Source organism: Nuphar pumila, chromosome 14 (genome assembly GCF_984573655.1).
Source record: "Nuphar pumila chromosome 14, dmNupPumi1.hap1.1, whole genome shotgun sequence".
In the NCBI taxonomy this organism is placed as follows: Eukaryota; Viridiplantae; Streptophyta; class Magnoliopsida; order Nymphaeales; family Nymphaeaceae; genus Nuphar; species Nuphar pumila.
The window spans coordinates 53287265-53308618 of NC_143262.1; the positions used below are offsets into that span (position 1 = coordinate 53287265).

General features: G+C 39.7%; 1 protein-coding gene across 2 annotated transcripts in view; it reads left to right on the plus strand.

Annotated features, from left to right (window-relative positions):
• The first annotated feature begins 3565 nt into the window (after positions 1-3565).
• The window catches only part of LOC149816831 (putative apyrase 6), a 38049-nt gene continuing 20260 nt past the window's right edge, over positions 3566-21354 (plus strand). Inside the window, exons 1-2 of one of the 2 annotated variants that reach the window (XM_089986602.1) lie at positions 3566-4480; positions 18412-18524. In XM_089986602.1, coding sequence (XP_089842728.1) covers positions 3820-4480; positions 18412-18524 — 774 coding nt within the window. In that variant the 5' untranslated portion in view covers positions 3566-3819. The remainder of the gene's footprint in view (positions 4481-18411; positions 18525-21354) is intronic. The other variant, XM_089986603.1, reaches the window with a different exon arrangement.

Here is a 21354-nt window from a genome sequence, read left to right on the forward strand (position 1 = left end):
ATTTAAAAATATTGGCAAGGAGTTTTGCAATAATAATGGATTCTTGAAAGGTAACAAATAATGTTATTTTTAGAAAAAATGAGAAAATTATAGGTCTTTGAATAGGGTACTGAATCACTATTTATTCAAAGAGTAGAATTCTGCACCTGGGTCTGTTGACAGAAAAACCAGTTTTAGACAAGAAATTTCTACAATAAAAATATAAGAGGTTTTTCAGATGTATAAATTGAAGATGTTAGGGAACATTTATAGGTGTTACCTAGAATTTTTGATTGACTGTCAGAGCTCTGTATAAGCTATGACAGAGCCTGTAACAATAGGGTGATTTTTCTTAATTACTGTTTTAAGTATGCTTTGTGATTTTATATGATTCAATGCTTGTCATGCTCACATATAGATAGTCAATGTATGAATCTATGTACAATCTATGAAATGTGTAAAATTGACATGTGACAACATGATATGTGTATGCATGATTATTATGATGAATATCACGTTACTTGATGTGATGAATCATGATGGGATAAGCCATGTATGATGATGAATTGTATGAATGATGTATAAATGGTTTACGTATAGGCATGTGCATCATGCATTGTGTTGAAAGATGTATGTAAAGCATGTGGGATCGGACATGGGTCATGAGAGACCCTACATGTACATGGCTCGAAAATGAGCCTGGGTTCAGTGGAACCATTGCGGTGTTTGTACACACCCTATAATGAATAATTGTAATGCATGCACATACACTCTTTAACTTCAAGGGAGGTATAGCTCAAGGGTACTCTCTAGGAGAGTATGTTACCATGAGTTTGGCTCAAAGGTATCCAGGAATGGGAATATGCTACCAAGTACTTGGTTTAAATGAGTTGATGTTTTTTTTTTTGCTGTGAGAGCATCCTGAGGGAGGCTCAGGCTGAAGGCCTTTGGTGCAAAGGTACCTAAGTTGACTTATGAGTTTAATTAATCAACACTAAGTAACCCATTTAAACCTATGCCTACCTTAGAAATTATAGGTGGTACACACGATCGAGGAAAAACTAATTAATTTGGAGAGCGAGGCGTCTTCCCAGTTTTCCATCCTCGGTGTAGGGAACCAGAACTACCTGATAAGGCCTAGGTTGGTAGAGCTACAATTTTGTAGAGTAGGAATCGATTTCTTAGAACATTGAAGTGTCTCTCGGTGGTTGGCCAATTCAGCGGGCATTTGTAGATCTTTCTGAGTCTATGAAGTTAATGAAATACATGGCATAATGAAGTCCCCATCGGATTTGTTTGATCGAACTTGAGTCCCTAAGAGTGTACTCCTACAGGGCGAAAAAAAAGAAATAATGCATTAGAGGTGAGTTTTACCTGGTTCACATGTTCCACATGTTGAGATGTATGAAATGATTGTATGCAATATTGCATGATCTTAATTACTGACAAGTTTGAATGCAGGTACTATGCTAAAGAGTAAGTTAATGTTGTTTATTTACCTATATGCTCAAATATTTGTGTAGGTAACCTGGATCTGTGATATGTGCGTGATTGATATGTAAATTACATATTGTATGTTCTTGAAATTGATTTCCTTGTTTGTATGGTTGAGTGTTATCTATTGGGCACAATTTCTCTCTACTTTTTATTATTTTTCAGGCAATGAGTAAGCTGGTGATGTAGTACCTTGTGGTGGTGTCAAGACGAACATCATCGCTCTCTTCCTGAATACTTGGCTTATGTTTTGGCTCTTGGGCATTTTATGTATTTTAGATATTTTAATAATGTATTAAGATTGATTTTATTATAATTGAACGTTTTAAATTAATAAATGGTTGGTTAAAAACTCTATTTCAATTATGTGTGTGTTGTAGTTTGATTGTAACCTGCCCAAGTTTATTCGGGTTTGCAAATGGCTTGTATATCACTTCCGTTGGTTAAAAAAAAATTCTCTACAATTTTCCGATATATGTTTGGAGTGTTATAGTAAGGTATCACCATAAAAACATCCTTTAGTTTTTTGTGATTTTTTAATATTTTAAATGTTTTTAACAAAATTTAACATTTTAAATATTTTTTAATGATTTAATGTTTTAAATGTTAGAATTCAACCTTAATATTTCTCAATGCATACGCCTTACATTTTTCAAAAAGGTCTTATTATGTTAAGGCCTTTTGGGTGTGTTTGATGGCACATCCCGTGCATTGCGCTGGATGTTGTGCTCATTAAACACTGAACGCTGCAAACATGCGTCCATGGAACGGTGAACCCCTGTTACGTTGAGAACAGGACAATGGTAACACCACTTAAAAAAAATGATCGAAGGGGGGTCTAACCCCGATGCTCTCTTTCTCTCTACACTGGTCGGCAATCGGGCCAATGGCGAAAGCCCTCCTCTCTCTCTCTCTCTCTCTCTCTCTCTTTCTTTCTCCTCTTCTTCTCTCTCTCTTTCCCTTAATTCTTCATTCAACTTCTCCTTCTTCTCTTATTAAGGTTCAAATAATATTTTTTTTATTAGGGCTTTGAATCAAATTTCTTTAATTAAGATTTTTTATATTTAGTTTGAGTAATATTTTTTGTTGATTTGACTAGGGCTTTAATCAAATATCTTTAATTAAGACTTTTGACATGTAATTTGATTAGGAATTTTCTTTGATTTGATTAGGGTTTTAAATCAATTTTTTTTAATTAGTGTTTCTTATAGTTAATTTGATTAAGGTTGTTTTTTTATTAGTATTTTAATTAGGGTTTTTATACTTAATTTTATTGTTTATTTTTCTTGTAGTTTAGGGTTTTTTGGTTTATTTATGATTTATTTTTTTTGTATTTTAGGGTTTTATGATTTATTTATACTTTTTGCATTTATATAATAAAAACAAGAATTCTTGTTTTTCTCGATTACCCAAAATTTAAACATTTTTGTGTACTTGGATCTAATTTAACATCTATATTTGAAGCTAAAATCTATAAGTTTTTGATAAACTTTCATAATTAGATCCATTATCTCACTGATTAAAGCATTTAAATATAAAAAATATTGATTCTTATTTTTTTTCAAATTACTCAAATTTTAAACATTTTTTTGATTTTTAAATCAAATCCGAAATCCATATCTGAAGCTAACATCCATAATAACTATGTTAAAACACTTAAATGATGTGACAAAATCAGTCGTTCTGTCCAAAACAAAGTTATCCGACCAATTATCCATATGTGTCCATCCAATCCGCACAACATCAAAATCAAACGTGGGAGATAAAGATAGTAACTTATTGTCCAGTCGAAATAAACGCTGGACGTAGTACAGTTGACATAACATGTGTTCTGATTGTTATGCTATGCTGTCCATCCAATCTTGGACAAGCAAACAAACACTCCCTTAAAAAACATCCACGTTCGACTACTTCCTAACACATACCGGTTTACGTTGCATGCGTCCCAACCCCAAAAATGTCTCATCACCCACCGTTCATCTCTAAGATGAACGGAGAGCGAGACCAAGCACAGTAACTGCGTGGGTGAACCCCTACCATAAAATTGTCATCGTCTGCCTGTATAAACTGTGGAACCCTGCAGGCGCACCTTCGTCTTCGTGAGGGCGAGAGTGAGAGAGAGGGAGAGAGTCGTCTCCCTCAGCCCCTCTCCTTCTCTTCCTTCTTGCCCTCAATATCTAATTTTGTTTGCTCTCTTCCTTCTCTTTCTTTCCGATCTTCCTCTCTCGATCATGCCTTAGTGTGCAGGGAAAGGCCCTACATTTGATCTGTTTTGTGTTCTTATTTTCGTCCGATTTTTTGCGTTCCGCGATGCCCTAGACTGCGAGGCGAAATCCCTGAATTTTGATGCGTAGATCCGTCTGGCACGCCCCTCAGACCATCACCTGCACCGCAGTTTCCGAGATGGAGCCCTTCAAATTCCCGTCCGGCTTGAACCCCACGAGTTTTCCTGCTCGATTCCAGCTCCTCCCCCACGTTCTTCCAGCAAGTACGAAATCCCCGAGCTTGCAGCCAACTAAATCTAGCGTTTTGACCTTCGTCTCCGTCGTGTTCTTCTTATTTGGGCTGTTGGGCGTGTTGGCTGTGGTGTTCGGTCCCCGGGTCGATGTAGGGTTTCTTCAGCGGAGAGATAAGGGATATGGGATCGTTATAGATGGTGGGAGCACAGGCTCACGGATTCATCTGTTTGAGTTTCGCAACCATGGGAAAACACCTGTTTTAGAATCTGTTTCCAAGGAGAATTTCTTGACTATGAGGACACACCCTGGTCTGTCGGCATTCGAGGAGGATCCTGATGGGGCTGGGAGGTCAATATCGGGGCTCTTGAAGTTTGCAAAAGAGAGAATCCCAAAAGAGCAGTGGGCAGAAACCGAGGTTAGATTGATGGCGACTGCGGGTCTGCGGAGACTGGACTCAGAGTCGCAGGAGCGCATATTGGACGCATGCAGAAGGGTCCTTGCATTGTCCGGATTTAAATTCAAGAATGAATGGGCTTCTGTAATTACAGGTCTGTCTATTCAGATCTTCTTCTTCTCCTTCTCTTTTTCCTCTTTAGTTTTTTTCTTCCCATTATTTGGTGCTGTTGAACAAAAGGTTCGACATGCTCATCGTTTGAACTCTTGCATAATCGAATGAATGGAGCAGAAACGAAACTAACAACCTCGCCAGGAGAGATTGAAGCCAGTTCATGAGGAATCGTGATGAATTTAAATGTAATTGTGTTTTGTGCTTATCTAGTTTCCAAAGGCAAGAATGGCTATCTATTTTTCTATAAAGCTCGTGGGTATCATGAAATTTAGATATTCACTCTACTGTTTACTTTCTCTAAAGCTCATCGGTATCATGAAATTTAGATATTCACTCTACTGTTTACATTCACTTGAGATGGCTGCTTTTTGCTCAATATAATGGATGTGGGTATTCGCACTTTCTTGCCAAAAATGAACGAAACGCGTTTTCTGGTCATTGTAGTTAAAAAGTACTTTACTCTGGGATTGGCTTATTTAGTATTAACAAATAAGCTGCATACTCCATTACCTTCTTTTTTTGTTAGTAGCTGTTATTGAATCTTTGTGTCACACATGTCAAAGTAAATGTTCTTTGATCAATACTGCCAGTTTTTGACAGGACACTTTGCTATCAGTTTGCCTGTTTGTGAAATTTTTCAATCACTGTCACTTCTTCAGTTGAGTCCTATCTTTGAATAGCAAAATTTTCTTTGCTGCTTGGTGTGTCTAATTCCTCATTGAGTTGCTTTTATGCTATTCATTTTTTCTTATTTATTGTGTGAAATGGATGAGTATTCATTTCATAATGTTATTTCTTCTCCTCCAAGATTTAGTAAAATAGGCCACTAACAAGAGTGTGTGTGTTTATGTATGAATATATCTATCTGTCTATCTATATATAGTAATGGGTACGTATTAAATGAAACATGCTAAATGGGTTTTTCTGCTCTTCCGGTTTTTTTTCGTAGTTTTGACCCCATAAATGTGGGAAGCAGATCAGGTCATGCTGAAAATGAGCGTTTTTGCTCATGCTGACATCGTGGCCATCCGATTTGCATTTTAAAAAGCTCAAAAGTCAACAAAACCACGTGGCATTCATCCAAAATGCAAACAGACGGCCAAGATGCCCGCATGAGCAAAAACGCTCATTTTCAGCATGACCTGATCTGCTTCCATAAATGTGTTGGGCATGGTTGATTTATATGGAATCCACACCGAGATCATGTTTTTTCGATGAAAAAACTGATATTTGGAGCATAAAAAATTTACAAAGATTTTGGAGTCTTGGACCATTGATTTTTTGAATGTTATAAAAACCCACACATGTGTCGGAATCAAACACTTCAAGAGCTAATCCCTATAAAATCAAGTACATAGATCACATCTGTATAGTCAAAATTTAAAAATAAAATGAAAAAACAATGAAAAACTCATTTAGCATGTTTCATTTTGCACATACCCATTACTCTCTCTCTCTCTCTATATATATATATATACAACAACAACAACTACTACGTCTTCATCCCAAAATAATTGGGGTCGGCGATATGAACCAAAAAAGAAAATCATTATGGGTCTTCCACATGAATCCTTCTCCTCCAATCATTTCTATCCAATGCCATGTCCTTGGTGAGGTTCAAAGCATTCATATCCTTTCCTATCACCTCCATCCATGTCTTCCTAGGCCTACCCCGACCTCTTTTAACTAATATATTTTCCCATTTCTCCATCCTTCTAACTGGAGCATCATTAGGCCTTCGCCGAATATGTCCAAACCACCGTAAACGATTCTCTCTCATCTTATTTTCAATGGGTGCAACGCCTACCTTCTTACGTATCTCCTCGTTCCGAATCTTATCTTTTATTGTATTTCCACACATCCATCTCAGCATACGCATCTCAACTACACTCATTTTTTGAATATGATGTCTCTTGGCAGCCCAACATTCCATACCATATAGTAAAGCAGGCCTAATAGTCGTCCTATAAAACTTTCCCTTCAACTGCAATGGCATTCTACGATCGCACAACACTCCAGTTGCACTTTTCCATTTCATCCACCCAACCTTTATCCTATGATTTACATCTCCATCAATTTCTCCATACTTTTGAATGATAGATCCCAAATATTTGAAACAATCATCCATCGGTATTTCTTGCTCACCAAGCTTCACTACAGTCTCATCATTACTTCGTTGCTTACTAAACCGACATTCCATGTATTCTGTCTTACTCTTACTTAACTTAAAACCTCTTGCTTCCAATGTCTGTCTCCATAATTTTAACTTAGCATTAACCCCAACTCTAGACTCATCAATCAAAACAATATCATCAACAAACAACATACACCACGGCACATTTTCTTGAATTGATCTCGTAAGCTCATCCATCACTATAGCAAATAAGAAAGGGCTTAAAGCAGATCCTTGATGTAACCCAACCGTTATAGGAAAATTGGTTGTCACCCCTCCACAAGTGCGGACATTGGTTACTACTCCTTCATACATATCTTTAATTATTTTAATGTACTTGAGAGAAACACCTTTTTTCATCATTGTCCACCAGAGAACGTCCCTAGGTACTCTATCGTATGCCTTCTCTAAATCAATAAAAACCATATGCAAATCTTTATTCCTCTCTCTATTTCTCTCGATAAGTTGTCTAAGAAGATGTATAGCTTCCATAGTTGATCTTCCAGGCATAAAACTAAATTGATTCTCCGATATCATGACAACCTTCCTCAACCTAGACTCAATCACCCTCTCCCAAAGTTTCATAGTATGACTCATGAGTTTTATACCACGATAGTTTGTGCAATCTTGTATATCACCCTTCTTTTTATATAGAGGCACCAAAGTACTCTTCCTCCACTCATTAGGCATCTTATTTGTCCGCCAAATCTTGTTAAAAAGATTTGTCAACCATTCTAAACCTTTCTCTCCCAAGCATTTCCAAGCCTCGATAGGAATACCATCTGGGCCAACTGCCCTTCTTGATTTCATTTTCTTCAAAGCCTCTGCAATTTCTTTCTTTTGAATCTTGTGCATGAAGTCACGATTCATCTCATGAAAAGGAATAGAGAAGTCTCCAAGATCCTAAGCATGACTTTCATTAAATAGCTTATCAAAATAATTATATATATATATATATATATATATATATAGAGAGAGAGAGAGAGAGAGAGAGAGAGAGAGAGAGAGAGAGAGATATGCTTACTTTGATAGTGCCTACTTCCCAGCTTACCGGGCTTTTGAAGGGCTTTTCCATTATTTTTCAACTGACTATATAGATACGTTTTACATGCTTGATTTTATAGGAATCGACTTTTGTATCGTCTGATTCCGACACATGGGCAAGTTTTTTTAATGTTTGAAAACTGGCGGTCTAAAATTTTCATAAATATCATAAATATCATAAATATTCAAGGATTGCAAAATCATGTTTTTCATTGAAAAAATGCGATCTAAGTGATGATTTTTAGCAAATCAGCCATGTCAACCACATCTGGGGTTCAAATTTGCATAAAGCAACCCACAAACCCCGTTCGCTCATGGTAGGCTGGTGGTAGGCTCAAATTGTAGGCAGCTACCCCCTACTCTCTATATATAAAATATAATATATATATATATATATATATATATATATATATATATATATATATATATATATATATATATATATATGGAAATATTATATATATATGTAGCAATTTTATATTTGATTTTTAAACTTTAAATGTATTTTTTATTTTATAAAAATTAATTAAAATTGGTTTTTTATTTTTTAATTCAATATCTGCCTTTTTTGCCAGAAGATGCGAGATATATAAAAAAGTTTAAAATTTTATGAAATTTTAGCTGTATATATTTAACATATGTCATAGGGATTCGGCTAGGAGGGTGCCGCACCCGCGTCGACGCGACTCGACGCGGGTGCGGGTGCCGCACCGGGTGCGGTCAACTCGATCCTGGGTGCGTTGACCGCACCCAGGATCATTAATGTCCATTTTAAAAAAAAAAAAATTGCCCAAATGGGCTTCGAATTTTTTTTTAAAAAACTTTATGCTAGTCTGTCAGCTGCTGACAGACTAGCATAAAGTAAGTTTTTCAGTTTTCACGCACAGCTGCTGACAGCAGCTGCCTGTCAGCTGCTGACAGCAGCTGCCTGACAGCTGCAAAGTTTAAAAAAAAACCCCGCCTATTCCCCAACCCCCTTTATATATATATATTACTTATTACATTTTTGCCCCTGCCGCACCCCCGCACCCGGGTTTTTTGGAAGTGCCGAATCCCCGCACCCGCGCCCGCACCCGCGCCCGCACCCGCACCCGCACCCGCACCCATGTGACATAGTATTTAACGAAAAAGAACAGGTTGACATTATGATTCTAGCTAGGTATACTGTCATCAAACCTAATGTATTGGAGGCAACTTGGGTCATCACAATAGTTTCTCATGGTTTTACACCAACCTCAAGGTAATGTAAAACATCTCAAACTGATAGATAACGAACCTAATGTATTTCAGGCAACATGGTTCATCACAATGGTTTCTCATGGTTTTACACTAACCTCAAGGCAATGTAAAACATCTTAAACTGATAGATAATGTCTAACAAGGAAACTACATCTATACAAAAATAAAAAGAGGCTTGCTCTACGACGAATTTCAGAGGTTACATTCCCTGCCAAGTAACCAATACTGTTCTTAGATTCACTAAGGTGTTAAAATTAAAACCCCTCGACCGCTCCCTTGTTCACCAGGGATCCTACTGACCTGGCCATAAGACCAGAGGTGCACACTCCGGTCATTAAACTTGTGATATCCTTAAACTTGAATGCCTTAAGCCAACCCACCTAGCCAGATGTTCAAGCTCTAAGGGGCTGTTATTACCTTCACTAAAACATTCTTTTTAAGCTGTTATTGTAACAATCCAACACTCACCCCAAATATCATGGGATTTTTTTTGAAATTCTTCTACAAAATTTAGGAGAAATTTTTTATATAAAAGCTGAAATACATGCTATGGATCCCGGGCACATACAGATTCAGAACCCATGTTCCACCATCAAACCAACCATTCATTTCGAACCATTGATGAAACAAAATAGTACAAATTAATAAGAAAAATTTAATAAACTTAAATTAAGTTCACAATTTCCATCCAACCCATCCTGTTAAAAAAAATGAGCAGTGCTTAGCTATGTCCGAGTCTCACTACCTGGGAATATGAAACAACGGGTGATAAACACAGTTCTCATACAAAACCTTACATAATCCAACAGTAATAACATAAAACATAAATCTAACAACATCAACCTCAAAAAATATTAAGGTATGTAAAACAATTCAGACATGCTTGCAATCACATAAGATACATAAACCAATGCATAAGACATGAGGTAACTTTTATCTTCTTTATTGACACTTACTTTTGAATGCATGAACATGTTATTTGCAATCAATTTAAGTTTCCTCTTGACCCCAAAATGAGTAATGCTCACAAGCAAAAACCGAAGTACAAGGTAATCTCAGGGGTATACTTTTCACACACATAATTGTATTTTATTAGCCTGGTATTACCCTGTTCCTCGGGCTGACATCGGGATACAACACCCTAGACAACCACTTATTGGTATACCAATAATGCGTAATAGCTGAAGCCCAAAACCACACCATTCGTGGGTCTCAATGATGAAAAATGTCCCCTACTACCGTGGTTGAAGACAACGAGCCTCCATATCGTGCTCTTAGTAGAAAACCATATCAAGGTATTCAGTACCACCCTGTCCCCTAGGACAACCATCCAAGGATCCCACCTTCTTAGAGAACAACCAAAGAGCAAAATTAGTACACTGTTTGGCTATCTTTTACATCTTAAATTTTCATACGTTCTTTTCATAAAGAACGATTTTGGATCCACAATATTCATAGCATTCACTCGTGCCACACGAGCTCTATTCATCTCAAACATGCATATCATCTCATGCATCATCCGATTGGGCGATCTTCCCCCTCAGACACAACCATTCGCCCATCATGTCCCAATATGTGCAAATATATGCCGTTCATCATATACATCATGAAAAAATTTAAACTTTGCATTAAATATAATTTTTACAAAAGATTGCATCAACACACTACCTCAATAATTTCACGTGATGCTCAACAACACGCCAGAAAGTTCATTTGGTTCACTTCTAGAATCATCACATTTATTCAAACAAAAAATAGTTCCCTCACAAGACTGTTAATGCAAAATTTTTTCTGGCATTAGAAAATCTGTCATAAATCATACAAAACTATTTAGGCTCTGAGAGTTTAACTGAAAGTACTTACATATGTTAGTTACATATAAGCAAAAATCCATACATTAACTCATTACAAAACAAGGAATAAAATTTCTGTAACACATTGATTTTTGATCACAGAACAAACTTGTCCAATTCCGTCTTTTCAAAGAAAATCAGTTATAAATCGTTCAGGAAAAAATAGATGCTGGGATTTTTACTGTCGTTGACTTGATATGTCAAATTCATGCTCACAAAATTATAGAATTTAATTCGATTCTAGCCGAGAGCTAAAAATCTCGAAACACACAATTTCTGTTATTTGACAGAACATATTTATGAAAATTACAAAATCTGGACTGACTTCCATGAATTTTTGTTTTCAAATCATGAGGAATCGACCTCTCAAATTTTAACCACGTGTTCTTCCTAAAATCTGGACTAACACATCCTAAAATTTTAGTCATAGATCCTGAGTGTTCTTGGAGATATAATTTTTATAAAATATTTGGTCTCTTCAGAATTGCAGTTAGGACAATTTTTATACCGACTTGCATATGACATATCTCTCAATTCACAACTCATCCAAGTTTCAATTTGATTTGGGACTCTTTCAATATGTATGTAACGTACCCACAATTTTTTAGGATTTATGGGTCTAGGGTTTGAGAGAACCAGATTTTTCTTTCGGACTAGTTGGATCAAAGTACCATAAAACAGAAAATAACTTTTCAGGAATCAACCCAGAAATTTCAAGACTTCAAAAAGAACTTCAAAATGACCATCGATCATAAAAAATTCTTAATCCATCAAGAACACATCTGATCCAATCATATAAATATTTAACATGCTATAGATACAAAAATCCAACACCTATCATGAATATAAAACCCAAAATCAATCCTTTTTTGAAAGAAAACATGTTTGCTCTATACCACAAATAAAAATCTCTTTTTACGAAAAAAATAAAATTAATCTAACCTAGATCCTCTGTACACAATCTATAAAAACAAGGTTTAACACTTGATCGACCTATGCTGGACCCCATTAAAAATGTAAAAAACTCGTATCTTGATGCGGTTTTTGTTCGGTTAAAATACGGCACACAAAAACGAAGTTCAAACTGTACCGTAACTCTCCCAAGACACCTTCAGAATGCGAAAGAGATTGTAGATCTCATTCTTAACACACATGGTTATTGTCCCTAGTGAAAGTACAAATCTTGCATCAGACCCAATATACAAAACCAAACCAAACCACGAATAAGATCGGCTAATATGGCGGGTCACTGGAAAAATCGCAGATAAGAAAACTTACCTAGGCAACGATGGCCTCCACAAGGGCTGGCCGGTCTTCCTCCCTTTCTATCTTTTTCTCTCTCTCCCAACGTTGATCTCTCTCCTAACATTGGTCTCTCTCTCTAAAAAAATGTGAGTAGGTAAAAAGTGAGGAGACTCAACCTCTTAAGTAGAAGAGGTTGAGTTTTCTCTTCCTATTCCACTTCCTAGGTGATGCTCCCCCCCTCTTGGAGTTCCTAAAAAATTAAACTCCTAGTCTTATTTTAACTCTTGTCTCCTATGTATCCTTGGTAAACTAAATCACTAATGTTATCTAAAATTTGGGCTCCTCAAGTGGTCTCATGCATGGATTATGGATCATTTCTATTTGGTTCATGATCCAACATAGGGTCCACTCCTAGGATCCAACTTCTAATACTAATCCCTTTTCTAAATAAATAATAATTAATTATGATGAGTCTACACCTACAAATCTTTTGTAATAAAAGCATTCACATAAAAATCTTATTAATTAAAGAAAAAATTCTCATTAATTAAATTTTTCGGGTTTTAGAAAGTGCTTAGTATTATAGTTATCCTTAAAAGAATCAATGATATTTAGTTTCAATAATGTAATATTGGTCTCATGATTGTTTTTTTGGGTCAAGAGAAAAACCCCTCCATTACCACACACATTGGTAAGCCTCCGTGGTTCTAAAGATGATGCTATGCATTATATACTAAATAAAAAGCTGCATAATTACATGCAAACAATATATTGGCAGAAATGAATAAACAAAAAAATTAAGAACCAAAATATGTAACAGAAAAAAACATGAAAAATAAGATAAGCTATTTTTTGAGAAATTTGAGATATTGTACCATTAATTTGTGAAGATGCAGCTCCAAAAAAATAACAAAAATCCATAAACCTTCCCTAAAAAAATGAAGGAAATCAAGGAATATATATTTATATACCTATTAGGAGGGGGATGAGGCATAGTTACCTACTTACCTATTAGAGAGAGAGAGAGTACCTAAATTACTTAGGTAAGTTACCGAAGATTTACCTATTAGGAAGGGGATAAGAGGTACGAATGAAGAGAGGTGTTATGGTAGGGAGAAAGAGTTACCTAAGATAAAACTATCTAACCACCTATTTAGCGGGAGAGAGTTGTCTAAGTTACCTAAGGGTCAACTTCATGCCTAGATTTATAGTCAACTAATTTACATTTTTAGAGGGAAAAAGATTTACCTAATCTACCTATTAGGAAGGGGATGAGAGAGAGAGTGATGCGGTGGGTTACCAGCTGTTGCGACTCTTGGATGTTGAATGGATGGACTCGTCGACCACGTTGTGCAAGACACCGCAATGATAAGCAGCAAACACTGGATGCTGTTCGTGTGCTGTGGGCTGAACCGAAGGCACGACCCACGTCGTGCGATGACAGTGAAAAGATTCAGATGAAAGGGCCACCGAAACAGTAAAACAATACTCTTTATGCTTTATTTTCAATGAGAGTCTGATAAGAAAAAGCCAATCCAACTAACAGGAAACAAGAAAATAAATAAAGAACGAATGCAAAAGGCTGCTGCACTGTGCCTATGTCTGACAAAAAGAAATAAAGGAGAAAACAACGAAAGGTAAAGCTGCTGAAAGAAGAAAGGTTAGTGCGATTTTTTCTGTTCACTGCCTCCTACACGCAACCCTAGAGGGGTTTTTAAAGGCCCTGCTGGATCCGGGTCTCGGGTCTGATCCCGGACCCGAGACAACATCCATTTGCTGTTGGATCTAGGTCGTCTGGGCCTGCGTTCCTCGTACTCGTCAAGAGTGCTCTATTCTGGAGCCTTGGTACCACCATCTGGATCAGACCTACCACCTAGATCCGATTGTCAGTCCCCATGTGCAGACCCGGTCCCTTGCTTGGGTCATTTGGTGTAGGCTGGGCCCAGTCCTGCTCTGCATCATTCTCCCTTGGTTGGGAAAAAGTCGGCTCTGGCGACTTGTTGTTCTCACAGTAAGCATTTAGATCATACTCAGTAAATGTAGGAGAAAAGTGCCAATTTTCGGGCAGCTCAAGAGGTGAGATCGGTCTAGTAGGCCCGCGAGCCGGGGAAGCCCGGGCTCCTTGGTGGGAAGAAGAACTATCTTATGGCCCTGAGAGACAAATGTGTACGTGCTCCTACGGCCATCATGAATGGTCTTTCGGTCAAACTGCCAGGGACGCCCCAAAAGGATGTAGCACGCACTCATAGGGGCCACATCACACCACACTTCATCGTGGTAATGCTCCCCCATGGAGAATCGAACTAGGCAATACAGGGTGATGGGTACCTCGTCCCCCCTCTTGAACCATGCCATTTTATAGGGTTATGACAATTTTTCTGTGTTTAAGTTCAAGGCGGACACAAGACCCTCAGACACCATATTCTCGCAAGCCCCAGTATCAATGATAACATTACATGCACACCCCTCACAATTGCACTGAGTTCTGAAAATATTATTCTGCAACCATTTTGTCGGGGTCGACTCTCGGGAGGTAGTCAAAACATGACAGATAGTTAACAAATTTTCAAGGCTGCTATCGAACTCTACGACTTTCATCTCGTCATTTTCCTCAACAGGTGTCTCACCCAGAGTTACCAGAAGTGGCTAGGCAAAAGGGGAAGCGCGAAACGTCGCGCTTCCAAAGCATGAGGGGAAGCATCCCCTTTTTTTGGGAAGCGCGCTTCCCCCACGCTTCCCCCTCGCTTCTCCATTTTTTTTCATTTTTTTCGCTTCCCCCTCGCTTTCGGTTCGCTTCTTATGTCGCTTCCTAGGTCGCTTTCGAGACGATTCAAAATTTTCTTCTAAGTGGTCCCCCGCTTCCCCGCTTCTTAAATTTTTGAAAGTGCCTCGCTTCCCGCTCCCGCTTCCTGTATCGCTTCCCGCTCCCGCTTCCTCGACTGATAACTTTGGTCTCACCCTGACTCTCACTATCGGATGCAGACTCGACAATGCCCTCTACTAAATGGGTGTTCTTACTCACGGTGGGACACTTGGACGCGATATGACCCGACTCTTGACATCTAAAACATCGAACAATAGACTCACTGGGCTTACCTTTGGATCTGGTGTGGTATGTTGGTCCAGACGGATCAGTTTTGCTAGGGTCGACTCCTGGGGTGGACTTTGAGTCTTCTTTCCTAGGGGAGCTCACTCCCCTTGTTGGGAAACTCGACTTGGGTTGACTGGACTGGTCACTACGGGATGTCTTATGTTCTTGCCTCCTTTTTAGTTTCTCCTCCACATTCATGGCAGAACTACTGGCCTGATCTAAGGACTTGACTGTGATACAACTGAAGTCGTCAGAAATGGTAGGACGGAGACCAGAAATATACCTCGTGACCTGCTGGCGGGCGGTCTCCTCGATCTGCACTCGTAGAGAAAGACGATGGAACTCGGCAGTGTAATCCACCACAATATTGGTGCCTTGACGCAGGGTCAGGTACTCCTTGTATGCTCTCTCGGCGTGATGTGACAACACGAACTTAGACTGCATCAACCGCTGCATTTCTTCCCAAGTCTGTGCACGCTCTAATCCCTGCCGCTCTCTCGACTTCTGTAACTCAACCCACCATGTCTGTGCTAGGCCTCTCAACCGAGTAGAGGCTAGGGAGACACGACGGTGCTCGGCGACATCGTGGTAGTTGAAGAAGAACTGGACGGCATATGACCAATCGAAGAATTGCTCCGCATCGAACTGACCTGCGAACTTTGGAAGCTTCAACTTTACCCCATACGTGGAGGGGCGCTCTGGTGCTCTCTGCTGTCGGGCCTCCACCATTCCTGCAGGATACTCGTTCCAGAAGGTGTCATCATCCCACACTGCTTCATCTCTGCGGTCCTGTTCGCCTGGCTGCTGGGGTTGACGAATGCCGACGACCTATTGTCGGCGCTCTGGTCGCGCTGGTCCCTACTGAATCTGCCTCGGTCTGGCTGGCCCATGGGTGGGAGCCATTTGTGGCCGGCGTTATGGCACCGATATGACAGGAGGTCCAAAGTAAGGGGGATGGGGTTGCCGGGTCTCGGGCTTTAGGTGGGTAGGAACGAGATAGTACAGGTCTGGGGTAGCGGTTGGGTTGGGATAAAGGTGTAGTGGATTGGTTTTGGTATTGGGTTTTGGATCAGGACTGGGTTATAGGTTTGGGACTGGTGAGGGTACCGGGATTGAGTGGTGTAATATTGGGACGAATCACCCGATTGGATCTGGATCAGGTCTAATCTTAGACTATGCGTCAGACCTAGATATGGATAGGTCGGATCGGAGATTTAGTTGTGGGGATAAAAGACTTGATTTGAAATCGATCCACGATCCATATGATTATGGGCTTGGTTGTGACCCCACTCAAATTCAAACTGGAGCTCCGTCCTGGTCCGATATGGGTTTGGGTCGGTAAGGGGTCCGTTTTGAGGTTCAAAATTAATGGGTCGGGTCAGATTCGGGGCGACCCACGAATCCATCCCAATTGGGTAAGTCGGATTAGAGGGTTCGACACTTGGACCCGCTCCCGGGGACCCAAAGGGTGGTCCCTGAAACCCGAGCCCGGGTCCGGTATTCGCAAACTCGGGTCTGGACCCTCTCGGATCCGAACCTGGCCATTGATTTGCTGCTGTCTTGCTCCCACACACAGAATCATCAGAAACAATCGCCTTCCCCGGTCGGGTCGACACCCCTGGATCAGCAGCCCGACCCAGCATGATGCTGGGACCCTGCTGGCACGACCCAATCAGAGGTGCCGTCCCAGCAGCTCGCGACCACGAGCCTGGACCCTCGGCAGGACCCGGCGTGAAGCTGGGGTCCTGCAGAGCAGGTCCGGCAAGCGGTGCAGCCGCAGGAGCCCGCTGCAGTGAAAGGGGTACACTCTGGTTCGAGGGAGGCAGCATACCTGCGTGAACCCTCTGGTTTGTCTGGAGCGGAGGAGGCAGATCGGGATGGGGAGGAAAAACCGAACTCGGGCCGTTGTCTTGGACAGGCTGAACACATGTCGGCTGACGACCCGGATCGGTTCCCTGCGCTTGGGTTGACGCTGCGTGCCCCTCTCCCTGTGTTTCGAGGGCGACCAATCGATCATCCATCCCGTCCAGTCGTCTAGATATGCCCACTATGTCTCTGCTCATCCTCGACATATTTTCCTCCATTCTAGTCATCTTTTCCATCATACGCAACATTGGATCCGTGCTGCCGGCAACCTCCTGCTCGTTTCCGTTCACCGGATCGCTCCTCGCCTCTTGAACCATATCGCTGATGACAGAGGAGAACCTGACTCTTATACCACTTTGATGCAGTGGGTTACCGGCTGCTGCGACTCTTGGATGTTGAATGGATGGACTCGTCCACCACGTCGTGCAAGACACCACAATGATAAGCAGCAAACACTGGATGCTGTTCGTGTGCTGTGGGCTGAACCGAAGGCACGACCCACGTCGTGCGATGACAGTGAAAAGATTCAGAGGAAAGGGCCACCGAAACAGTAAAACAATACTCTTTATGCTTTATTTTCAATGAGAGTCTGATAAGACAAAGCCAGTCCAACTAACAGGAAACAAGGAAATAAATAAAGAACGAATGCAAAAGGCTGCTGCACTGTGCCTACGTCTGACAGAAGGAAATAAAGGAGAAAACAAAGAAAGGTAAAGCTGCTGAAAGAAGAAAGGCTGCTGCGATTTTTTCTGTTCACTGCCTCCTGCACGCAACCCTAGAGGGGTTTTTATGGCCATGCTGGATCCGGGTCTCGGGTCCGGTCCCGGACCCGAGACAACATCCATTTGCTGCTGGATCTGGGTCGTCTGGGCCTGCGTTCCTCGTACTCGTCAGGAGTGCTCTATTCTGGCGCCTTGGTACCACCATCTGGATCAGACCCACCACCTGGATCCGATTGTCAGTCCCCATGTGCAGACCCGGTCTCTTGCCTGGGTCATTTGGTGTAGGCTGGACCCAGTCCTGCTCTGCATCAGAGAGTAACCTTTATTATACCTACTTAAATTTCCCTTCTATTATTTGAAAAAAATTACACAAGTGCCATGTAAGTAACACTTTGTTTTTTGTGGAAAAAAATACAAATGCCTTGACAAATTTCATAATTACATACCACAAGAACATGGCATGAGAGTCATTTAAAAAAAGATGATAAAAGATCAAAATTTCGGTATCGAATACCCTTGCTTTTGCTTTTATATATTGTATGGTATGAAAAGAAAAGGAGGTGATATGCACACACTCTGACAGTATATATATATGTATATATATAGCATTTTTGTAATGTATAGATGAGATACAATGGAAAGCCTATTTGTAAAGGATAACTGTGTTGCTGGTTGCAGGAGCTGATGAAGGCATCTATGCTTGGGTTGCTGCAAACTACGCTCTTGGTACTTTAGGAGGTGATCCACATGAAACGACTGGAATCATTGAACTTGGTGGGGCATCTGCTCAGGTTTTACTTTACAGTTCCCCCAATTCTTTTTATATGTTGTTTTCCTTTAGATATATAGTTTTTTAATGTGCATTTTTTTAGATGAAAGGTTGCTTTCAAGCAGAATCTTTTGCATTTTTTGTTCAGCAGCCATTATTGGTGTTCGAGCATTTGTATGGCAATCGTTGGTATTTTTGAATATTTTCTTGTTGCTTTCATGAGAAACTACTAACATTCAAGCAAAGAGAGTGTGAGTACTTTTTGAAAAACATAGAAGAAGAGTGAAGGGGGAAAGAGTAGTTGCAGCAAGTTCAGAACCCTCTTGTTGTCATAGGGCTGGACGTTCCATTGAGCTTCTCCTATAATAACATTGAGTAGTTACAAAACCAATTAGGAAACTGAATACATAGCCAATTAGGAATCTGAATAGGAAACAAAGATAAAAGATTCCAGCAACTAACAGAAGTCTTCTATAACCATGTCAGACATATCCTATCATGCTTCCAAAACATATTATGGATCTGAATCTGGATCTGGATTTGGATCCATACCCAAATCCTGGTCACGTTCTAACAACCCCTCTCAAGCTATACATAGGTGATGACCATGAATAGCTTGTTCTTGAGATACAATGTCTCATCCTTGTCAATGCCTTGGTAAACAAATCCGCCACTTGATCCTTCCCATAAATAAATTGTGTTTGCAGTTCTTGTGATTCAATCTTTTCTCACGAAATGAGTCACTAGCTATTTGTACTCCTTTTGACTTCACATCATCTTTTTTAGAAGAGGCAACAAAGGCACCTGTCTTCTTCTTAAGAGCTGAACATGTATGCTTCATTTGTCTAAGCTCCTTGCTACAATGACCTCTAACCTAACTCATGTCTCCTCTTGAACCTCCAAATCTTCCACCAATTCTACCTTCTTCTCTACCATCTTGCTGCCTGACCATCACAAGAGCAGTCTCTTCAGTGGGATGTGATCCAATAGACTTATTCTTTGTCTCTCTTGCCATCAACTCTCCAATAGTCTGAATCAGAGTAGGAAGAGAAGCTCTATGAAGAATTCCATTCCTCACACTATCAAATTCAGACCTCAGAGCCATCAATAGATTTATGACTTGTTGATCCTTTGCCTCTGCTTTAAGCTTCTTACACTTACCGCACTTCTTGCATTTTGCACACTTCACATTCGGGAGAATAAGAGTGAGAGCATCCCAAAGTTGTTGAAACTTAGCACAGAAGTTCTGAATTGATTCACCCTCTTGCCTCAAGGTTTTAAGATCTTGAGACAATTGATATCTGCGAGCCCAATTTGATTACTTACACTTGTTTCAAATACTCCCAACATTCTCTTGCTTCCTCAAACTTCACAATATTCAGGGCAATGTTTTGCTCAACCGAGCTTAGAAGCCATGTCTTGACCTTGGCATTGTTCCTATCCCACTCAAACGTCTTATCATAGTCTTCATTATCAACTTCAGGTTTTTTTTGAGCCATCCAGGTATCCTCCATACCCGAGCCCCTTAACAACAGTTCTTACATACTCAGCCCAATGTGCATAGTTAGTTCCATCCAACTTAATGTGTATAATATGCACTGATTCCTTCTTATCTATACATTACCTCCTTAATCCCCAAATCACAATTCAGCCTGCACACAATACAAATTCACTGCAAAAAAATAGAATCCAATGGGTTCCACAGCATGGCATATGATCAAGAAACAAGCTGCACACTCAAGAACTACTATTGTAGTGTATAATCAGCAGTCAACCTCAAGTAAACAGCACACCGATGAACTCGAAGAGCCCAAATTAATGCTTCACACACCCAAGAAGGTTAAACAGCACCCAAGCTATGCTATAATACAGATGTAGCAATCATGAAATCTCAAAATCATGCAACTCGACATGAGAAAACTCAAGAGTACATTACTGCGACTTAGTCCCTAGCACAAATCTTGATAGAAACCCATAAAAAACAAGCAATACCTCCAAGAAAATTATACCAGCATAATCTTCAATAAAAAATGACACCATAGGTACCAAACCCAAAGCCTAAAACACCCTGATATGCTTCAGATGATCGAAAAACCCAAATCTGGTGCTAAAAAATGGCGATATACAGAAAATCTTATAAAAATCATATAAAGTGGCATATACCTCTGGTTATGCTAATATCTGATTCTAAAAACTTCTAAATTCAAGCTTTAGTGAATCCCTAACTCATACCCCCAAAACTTGAACTTCGATACTCTACCCTGTTAATGTCAGCACCTTTGCACACTAGTTCTGATGTAGAGAAGATGCAGCAGCAATGAAACCTTCTCCAATCTCCTCTCTTGAGCTATGACTCTAATACCATATCAAGAACAATCAATGAGTCTCAAGAAGAGGAGCTCAAAAGAGAGGAATGAGAGAAAATAGTACTCCATTTAGAGAATGAAAGAATACAACCCTTTTAAAAGGGAACAACCTCTTTATTACACTACAAGACAAAATACAACTAACTGTAGAGGAATGACAGAAATACCCCTATAAATTAGAATATGTACGCTTATCAGGGGTAGCACAAGACTATATGAAAACTATATTACTTGTCAACACTATCTACTTCAACAGCAAGAAAATAATGTAATGGTCCGAGCTCTTTCATACAAGAAACATTTAACCTCTAAAATGTAAATTTGAGAGTTTCCTATTATAACAATGTCATCCACATACACCAAAATAATAGTGATTTATTAATTTTTCTTGTACATAAATAAGAAATAATGAACTTGACTCCTATGAAAACCATGATCACGAACTGCATTGCTGTAACACCCCAACATTTTTAAACCCGAAATATA